The 9,280-nt window shown below is 42.0% G+C and overlaps 1 protein-coding gene across 3 annotated transcripts in view; it reads right to left on the reverse strand.

The window, feature by feature from the left end:
• Positions 1-3,232: 3,232 nt before the first annotated feature.
• LOC112117089 (protein cordon-bleu) overlaps positions 3,233-9,280 on the reverse strand; it is a 240,208-nt gene continuing 234,160 nt past the window's right edge. For all 3 annotated transcript variants that reach the window (XM_024214955.1, XM_024214954.1, XM_024214959.1), the window contains one exon: positions 3,233-4,495. In XM_024214955.1, coding sequence (XP_024070723.1) covers positions 4,478-4,495 — 18 coding nt within the window. In that variant the 3' untranslated portion in view covers positions 3,233-4,477. The remainder of the gene's footprint in view (positions 4,496-9,280) is intronic.

The following is a 9,280-nucleotide window of genomic DNA, read 5'->3' on the forward strand; positions in this document are numbered from 1 at the left end:
GATATTAAATGCAAACATTGTTAAGGCAACATTAGAGTTATACAGTTTTTTTTAAATCAAGAAATGCAAAAATTAAGGTTGCTATAGCAACATCAATTTAAACACATTGTACATGTATATGTTATGGCCCAAACTTAGCAACACACACACACACACACACATATATATATATATAACAGAAATATATTAAACAAGAACAATAGGAATAAAAATAAATTGTATATTATGTTGTTAAAAACCTTAAAGTATCAGAGGCAAATCATCCTGGGGCAAATAATCACTTATTGAAAAATCAATGGAAATTTTTCTGTGAGTAATGTCAGCAAGTTTTGGTCCTTATTATATTAATAAATAACCTATACACATGCAATTTGTTTAAGTTAATGTTGTTGCAGAAACCTATTCTTAAAGTTGCTGCAACAAAGGGGCAGACCCTGAGGTCTTACTCTTTATACAGTCATTCAGACAAACATCCACTGCAGGCAAAATTTTGTCCTGATTATTAATTATTAGTATTATTTTTGCATTAAGCATGTGTTTAACTCTAAAGCAGCTGGTGGAGTGTTTCATTCTGTTCTAGAAAGATTAGCACATGAATTGCCTGTGGTAGGTGCATCTATTTCCTAAGCTTGAAAATTCATGTGTCGCAGTGACAAGCTGATGCTGGCCACAGTTTTGCCTTTGATCAATGTGGTGTAAAGTGTGCAAATCACATCTGTGGGGTGAAGAAGGTGAATTCTTCCCTGCTTGAAACCTAGGCGATTGATGTACACTTCAAAAGATATTTTTGTCCAGTGCTGTGTAGCCAATATTTGCAGCCTACTACTGAACATGGAAAAAAAGAATCCCAGAAAAAACAAAGCTATATTACCTAAGTCAAATATTTTGTGCATATAACCAGTATTATTTAAAATTAAAAATGGAAAGACACCGTTAAGAACTGTTTTCATGATCAAGTGATATACTCTGAGCTGAGGAAATAGTTATAAAACAATGTAAAAAGTGAATGAAACCAGCACATTCTCTATTGTAGCCTTGGGACCCAATTCTCTCCTACTTTACACCAGGTGTAGTCACTTACACCTATGCAAAGTGTAGACACTACAATATCTGAATTCTCCATTCCCTTATGCTGGTGGTAGTGTTTTCACTCCCTCTTTGAACAGGTATAAATGATGATGATAGGGCGGGGGATGCAGCGAGTTGGAGGGGTAGTAAAGGCCCCATGGAATTGCCTTGTAAAATTGATATGAGGTGAATAAGTCTGTATACAATTCAACGAGAGGTGGAAGAATCAGTTGATGAAAAACCTTCCTGCCTCCCTGATCATACACATTATAAGTATGCATATTCAAAATAAATTCCTTGCTAGCAATGACTATTTCCCACGTTCTTTTCTTCACCCCTTGCCATGTGCTGCTCCTTCCTCAGGCCAAATTCTGGTTAAGTGCATGCTAGAAAAATCTTGGCCAGCAGATGTATGATGGAGCAGTTGATGGTCCGTATTTTGGCCCTTCCAGGAGAGCACCCACTTTGCTGGCTTTCCACAACAGGAGCCATGTAGGGACACTACAGGGACTAACCGAGAGGTAAGTGGGTATCTTCCACGGGGTTATGCATGTATGCTCCCTTATCTGGCCATGGTCTCTAGGAAACAGTGCCCCACAGAGATGAATCCTACTTTTAGTGGGAAGAGATTGTATAAGGGGGCTACACACTTAGTTAGTATTGGCTTGAATATAGGTGCAAATTTACTCTCCCATTTGTTGGGTTCATTATGGCCTATTTCCAGGCAGCCACCAGAATTTGGCTCCTCATGTAAGTAGAAGCTGTAGTTGTAGTGAAGAGAGGAACAGGAATAGTGTACTCATTTTCCAGCAGTGATGGTGCAAGAAGTTGGACTCCCCATTGGCCTCAAGGCAGCTTTAAGTTGCTCTGTGATGCCTGAAGTGGACTTTCGATCATCTTTTCTGTGTCACAGTGAATTTGACATTTTGTACCACAGATGTTCTTACTCTTATAATTGCTTTATGCTTTGGATTTTGATAATTGGAGGTTTTTCCAAGGATAACTTTAAAAAAATTTAGCTCTGTGTCATTAGTGCCAGCCTTATGGCTGAGGATGGTTGTATGGCTTGAATCTTAAGGCATATAATATACAGTATATCATTCTCTTGGGATCCAATTTTGCAGCCCTTGTTCCACTGAGTAGCATTTACTCATGCATAGTCTCATTGAATTCAATAGGAGTAGTCACATAAGCACCAAGGGGTACAGAATCGGTGAGCATTAAGGAGTTTCACTCTCATATCAAGAGAACAATCTACTCCTAGGAGCCCAGTCTTGCAACTCCTTATCTATAGGAGCTGCACTTGTCTTCAGTGGAATTATTCGTATGAGTAAGAATGACTACTTTGAGTAACAATTGTCAGGATTAGTTCCAATGTGTGTAAATCCATTTTTATGGTGGTACCTCTAGTTTTCTGCTGTAGGATAAATTGGTAAGATTCTAGGGCCAAGACGACCACTATGTAACTAGACCAGGGGTCGGCAACCTTTCAGAAGTGGTGTGCCGAATCTTCATTTATTCACTCTAATTTAAGGTTTCGCGTGCCAGTAATACATGTTAACATTTTTAGAAGGTCTCTTTCTATAAGTCTATAATATATAACTAAACCATTGTTGTATGTAAAGTAAATAAGGGTTTTAAAATGTTTAAGAAGCTTCATTTAAAATTAAATTAAAATGCAGAATCCTCCAGAGTGGTGGCCAGGACCCGGGCAGTGTGAGTGCCACTGAAAATCAGTTCGCGTGCCACCTTCGGCACATGTGCCATAGGTTGCTTACCTCTGAACTACACCAGCCAGCTCAAACAAAAGGGTGATCTTAACTTATTATCATGGGTTATAAACGAACAAGTGGCTTTGTGACTCTACATAATTCCAAAATGAAGAGATAATCTTTCTCCATAAGTGTTGCACTAATATCAGGATTTATATCAATTTGGTTCCTTGGTTCCATTTGTCAGTTTTTAATAGCATTCCCATCAGATCAGCCATGAGCCTTTTTCTGGTTTGAAACAGTTTACTTGAAGACTCTGAGAACTGAAACACGACATGCTGCTGTATTACCTTTTCATCCCTCTCGAGTTCTCAGTTTGTTCTGTAACTGTAAAGGGCAAGGCAAAGATTCTTGCAAATCTTGTACAATTTTTTTAATTATGGCACTAACAGATGAATATTTTACAATATATAACATACATTCATATTAAGTACAGATGGCTAAACAGTCCTTCTCTTTTTTAACATTAGCAACACTACACAGCTATGTTTTTAAATTCCAGCTCTGAAACCCTCCCCCCCAAATATATCCATTCTGGGCTGTGTATAGTACTAAAATGATTATAAAAAAAAATTAAAATATACAAACTCTCACTTCCTCAGATTCATTACAATATAGTAAATATGAAAAAATGTTGACTGATCTGTCCTTCTGAAGTTATCATTTCAATTTAACGAAATATTTTCAAAATATACGTCAACTACCAAAGTAGTTAATATTTGTAAAATAAGCTACTATAAATAATGGTGAGACAACGCTAGAGCCATGATGAATTAGAAAGAAGGGGCCAGATTATGTGAAATTTACACCAGCTCAGGATCTGACCCATAGACTTGGTCCTGCTCTTACATATGTGAGCGGGCACACCTCCATTTCAGAGGGCAGGAATGAGTCCCAGATCCTGAAAGACTAAGCAGTGTTTTGAAACGTTACATTAGAGACTGTGAAGGCTTTAAGTAAGTAAAGGTCCCTTTTATTTCACATCTCACAACACTTTCACAGTGTCATGAATGGGTTCAGTATATCTCATGTTCACTGTTGATTACCTGCTTAATGAGAGTTCTAGAGATATAAAACTCACCTAATTATATAACATAACAGCATATGGCAAATTAGGCATTTCAGAATCTGCCATAACTTATTTCTTGTGATTAATATTGATGGATCTTTATTCTATTTGCTTTTTTTCTTATTGGTTCTAGCTATTTTGTCCAAATCAAAGAGTAAGAAACAAGTAAATTGTTTGAAACATTTGCATATTTTAAACAACTTAAGACTGAATGAATGTTATTGTTCACGCAGATAGCAAAAATCTTTATTTTCCCCGTATACACAATTAAGTGTTAACGCAGGACTACACAGTGTTTATATTTTTATTAACCTGCCAACAATAGTATATTGGCAATCTTAAATATTTAGAGGCAAAACACATGTCCTTGGCACAGAAACTGTGCAGCAAAGCATCATATTTTTCCCTTAGAACCATTATGCTGGTACACTCAATTGCAACTTATTTTGGCCCGTAGACAGGAGAATAAACTAAACTTCTTGATGTTCTTTGCCACTTCAGTCTTTGAATGATGATTATGTGTGTGTGTGAAGTTAGATTTTCCAATTACCTGTTCTTTAGACATGATTCAAACTAGGAGAGGGACCTATAATAAAAGAAAAGCACATGATCATTCAATATGTTGTTAAATCTCCAACTGCTGACATTACTAGCCAAACATTCTCTTGTGGGGTCATTTTATTGTTATTTTTATATCACCATTTTTTACTAGCAAATAATTTGCACTCAGTGAATTTAGTGTCTTTTCTTTCTTGCAGACTGTCTGTGGACAGACAGATGAAAATTTCTTTCTGTTATGTGATTGGTCACATAAATTACCTGGTGGTTTGTTTTTGTGTGCGTGTTCCCCGGTGGGAGGAGGGGAAAACGCATAGGCCTGGATTCAGGAAAGCACTTAAGCACATACTTAACTTCACCCCCATTCATGAAAACACCTAAGAATGTGCTTAATTTAAGCTCAACTTTAAGCACGTGCTTAAGTGCACATGCTTACGTGTCCTTCCAAAATAGGGATGTTTTGCTGAGTCAAGGCCAGAATGAGGAGAAGAACTTGAAAAGCCATTGGGCTTTGACTCACTCGGGAGGAGAGAGGATTTTAGGATCACATAAAAGTAAAGTAGATTAGCACATTTTTGATAATTTTAAACCTTTTCCTTTCTTGGCCATAAAGGCGTTGGCAGAAGCACGGTTCCTTGAAAAATTAGTCTGATTAGTCTGCATGATTTATTAGCTAGGAGAGGAATTGAAATTTATTTTTGTCTTTTCACATTCACACAAAGTAACAGTGTGCAAGTAAATGCTTCTAACTGTGAAGGGAGATGGTCAGATCACTGTCTGGCTCATTTAACCTGTGCGCCAGAGCTTGGCCAAAGGCTTTTGAGGGAAACTTCTGCCCCACTTCTGTGCTAAGCAGCCAGCACACTATTTCAGAATTTCATTTGTCCCATTTAATCAAACTGCACTCTCCAGATATGCAACCCACCTCCTCCACCAGAATGCCAGCTCTCCCCTCCCCCCACTATCCAAAATAAAATGCATGGGTGTAACTCCCAACTAAAATAATGGGATTTGTATAGATGTGAGAACAAAATTTGCCCAGTGGTAGTTGCAATTGTGTAACTGAGAGGAGAATTGGGTCCATCCTATATTTCCATTTTATAGGGCAGACATTGGCTGCAATTGTGCTCGCAGCTAGATGTATAATTGGTCATTCACATATGGAATAACTGTGATTCCTTGTATAATGATGGTAAATCCATGTGCAAATTACACACATATATACACATGCAGAGGTATACATAATTTTAGAAATCTGACCCATATATTCTCATACTATCTCTGAGATAAAAGGAAATGAAAGTAAACATAAATAAAAGGAAATGAGTATAGCCAAACTGATATAAAAGCCACATGGTACAATATTTTGAATACATTATATCACTATTGAAACTAAAGCCAAATGGATGCAGCTCCATTAGTAGAGTTTTGTCTCTTAATACCACCAGAGAATTTGGGCCTAGATAGGCAGTAAATCTTTTATTCTTCCCTATATCATCCCATTCATCCTCTTGCCTTAGTGCTTCTGTCTAATACTATCCAGTCACCACTGCTTTCAGTGAAAGCCAGGAATTAAATATCTCGTGTGCTCTTGTTCACAGTCTGTTAGTAGCTAAGAACCCAGGCCATTGAAACCCACTGCAGCCAAAGCAAAGGGAGACCAGATAAGGGCTCCTGTTGATGATTAACTGCCCTTAGGCTATGGTAACCCATAAAACCCCCTTACATACTCACATATACTATCTAACATAATGACCATGCACTTCTCACAGGTGGCCCCAGCAACACACCTGCAGCTGGATACATGATAGGCCTTATCTATGGCTTGCCGTCAGACCTTGGAAGTGTGAACACCACACCATGTTCCCGGATAGGCCACTATTTCATTAATACTGAAACTAAAGACCTTCTCTTTATGTTCATGGTCCCCACCTCTTTCAAGTGATAGGCACGAGCCTCCACTTCTCTCTGGGATGGGACCCTGTGATCCAACCACTCTTAAAATGAGTCTTTGTGTTACACCCTCCTGGCTGCCAACCATGATACAGAGCAGGCCCAACAAACCTGGCCCCTGAAAGTGTTTTTCATTGAGAGTCTCTGGACAGTAACAGTATGCAGTGACACAAATGCCACTTCAAAACGAAGTACGATTTATTTGCCAAGAGGTGCAGAGCATTCAGATAAATGGATTAAAAACAACAACATAGTGTCTTGCCTACAATTGGCATTCCCCTCAAGCCCCAAGGTATTTAAGACAGCCTGGGTGCCCCTGTTCTCTTTGGGACCAAGTTCCCCCGCGACTGTCAGTCAGTCTGTATCAGCCTGCAGCAGCTGATAATTTCCCCTCTCTCTTTCCATAGGGCAGTTCTTTAAATGATCAGTGTCTTTTGATCTCTAGGAACTCAGCCCTGGCAAAACAGCTGTGTAACCCAGGTTGGAGCCAAGGAGTTGCCTCTTCACAGCTATTAATTTGGCCATTGTTTGAGTGTTTGTTGGGATGTTCCTTATCTAGGCCATTGTGTTGCCTTTCCTGCCTGGTTCCTGAGACAGCTCCATCTGGTCTAACACCACGGCAAGTAACCCATCACAAATGAAAATACAAATGCATGCATGTTATTCATAAAAAGAATAGAGATATTTCCTGGTTCTCCCAACTATGTACTAACCAAATTACTTCACCGTCAGAAGCTCTTGGTTCCAGAAAACTTCAAGAGTACAATGGAAGAGAAACCCACACAACTGAAAGACCACTTGTTGACAATCTGTAACCAACATCTAATAGAAAACATTGACAAAGGAGTTTCAAAATGAGCCCTGCCCTCATGCCTCCCACACATGCCACTGTGGTTCTCTGATGAATGACGCAAAATGAAGCAAGACAGAAGTCTGCAGTGCCCGTGGCACAAAATCCTCTCACATCCGCTGTCCATGAACAACTCAAGGCTCACCAGCAAGGCTCATGCTGCAGCCATAAAGGAAGCAAAACATGACTCTCCCTCAAACATATAATCAGCCAAATAATGGCCAGCAGAACTATTCCATGCTATGAACCTGCTAATCAACCCAGAGTGCCTATCTCCATACAATATATAAACACAAAAGCCTAAATCCTATCCACTCTGAATAGTTCTCATCTTGCTTTGAGTGGGCCTCACTGAGACAGGGATACTACCTAGGAAACATCTCCCATCCCATCTGCCTTAATGGAATTTGAACCATTTTCCCAAATAGAAGCCCTGGAGGATTCAAAGAAGTTCCAGCCCACCAACTATACATCTGAATGCCCCAGTCCTCATGCAAGTCTAGTGACGAACACCTAGCCCCACCACGATAACTGGGATTATCAATGTCTCCTTCAAAGTCAGCAAGCCACCAGCTGCCCTGAACAATACAAGAAGAAACCTACACTTCATGCTATCCAACTACTGACCACTTTCCAGCCCTCCCTTTTTCTGGAGGACATTGAATGGGTGGTGGCATTCCACCTTCAGCAGTACTCATCCTCAGCTTACATCCTGGGTGCCTCACCCTCTAGATCCAGAGGAAGGCACAACAAAAAAACAGCAACAATGACGATCTGGCTAATGTTGATGCATGACCTTCTGGCACTGGACAGAAAACAAACCTCTCTGCTAATACTGTTAGATCTCTTGCTGACCTCTGACCCCATCGTTCTGACAGTGCTAACGATATGCATCCCAGAAGCTGTCGGGGCAAATGCAGCAGCATTCAGCTGGATGCACTCATTCCTAGTAGACAAAACTCAGAGAGCTGTGATGCAGAGCCCTGCAAGGCTCAACACTCCTTTCTCCTCCACCTTAATTTGTACAGGGGACTATCTGGAGAAATTATGAGGTGCCCCAGATTCATCTACCACCAATATGCAGATAACATGTATCCCCCTCCAGCAATGCAACCTCTGCCTAGGTGTCCTAATGCCAGAAAGAAATGAGCACCTGGCTCTAGCTTAACCCAGGAAAGACAGGAGTAATATTTGTAGAAACTGGGGGAAACTCTTTGAGGAATTTGTCAGTATTCTAATATTGCCAATGAGGGCATTGGGTGTCAGATTGTCAAATTGATGTGCAGCTCTTGGGCCACACAGGACTTATTATTCAATTGCTCCTTTTCATCTTGGCAAAAGCCATAGGTGAGGTCCTCTTTGGTCTCCTCCATGTTAGCAGGGCCGGCTCTAGGATTTTTGCTGCCCCAAGCAAAAAAAAATTTGGCCGCCCCCCCTTTTTTTTCGTGCCCCCCTACCCCCAGCCCTGCCCCCACTCCACCCCTTCCGCCCCCCTCCCCCAAACCCCCGCCCCCCCCCCCCCCCCCGGGTGTGCCCCATCCCCCCCCCCCCCATTGCTTCCTGCGGGCCCCCCTGCCACCTCCCGCCCCGCGACCTCCCCCCCGGGACCTCAGGCGAGGGAGGGGGGAGAAGCGGAGCAGCGGCGCGTTCAGGGGAGCAGGCAGAGCAGAGGTGAGCTAGGGTGGGGGGCGCAGGAAGTAACGGGGGGTAGAGGAACGGCTCCCCGCTCCAGATCACCTCCGCTCCACCACCGCCGCCTCCCCTGAGCGCCCCACCGCTCGGCTTCTCCTCCCTCCCTCCCTCCCTCCCAGCCTTGCTGCGCGAAACAGCTGTTTTGCACCCGGCAAGCCTGGGAGGGAGAGGGGGGAAGCGGAGTGGCGGCGGCGTGCTCAGGGGAGCAGGCAGAGCAGAGGCAAGCTGGGGCGGTGGGGGCACTTTTTCCCCATGCCCCGGAGTCGGCGCCTATGATGGCTGGCGCCAGAATGCCGCCCCAAGAAATGTGCCGCCCCA

This window comes from Terrapene carolina, unplaced genomic scaffold (genome assembly GCF_002925995.2).
Source record: "Terrapene carolina triunguis isolate 2854851 unplaced genomic scaffold, T_m_triunguis-2.0 Scaffold180, whole genome shotgun sequence".
Lineage (NCBI taxonomy): Eukaryota > Metazoa > Chordata > Testudines > Emydidae > Terrapene > Terrapene triunguis.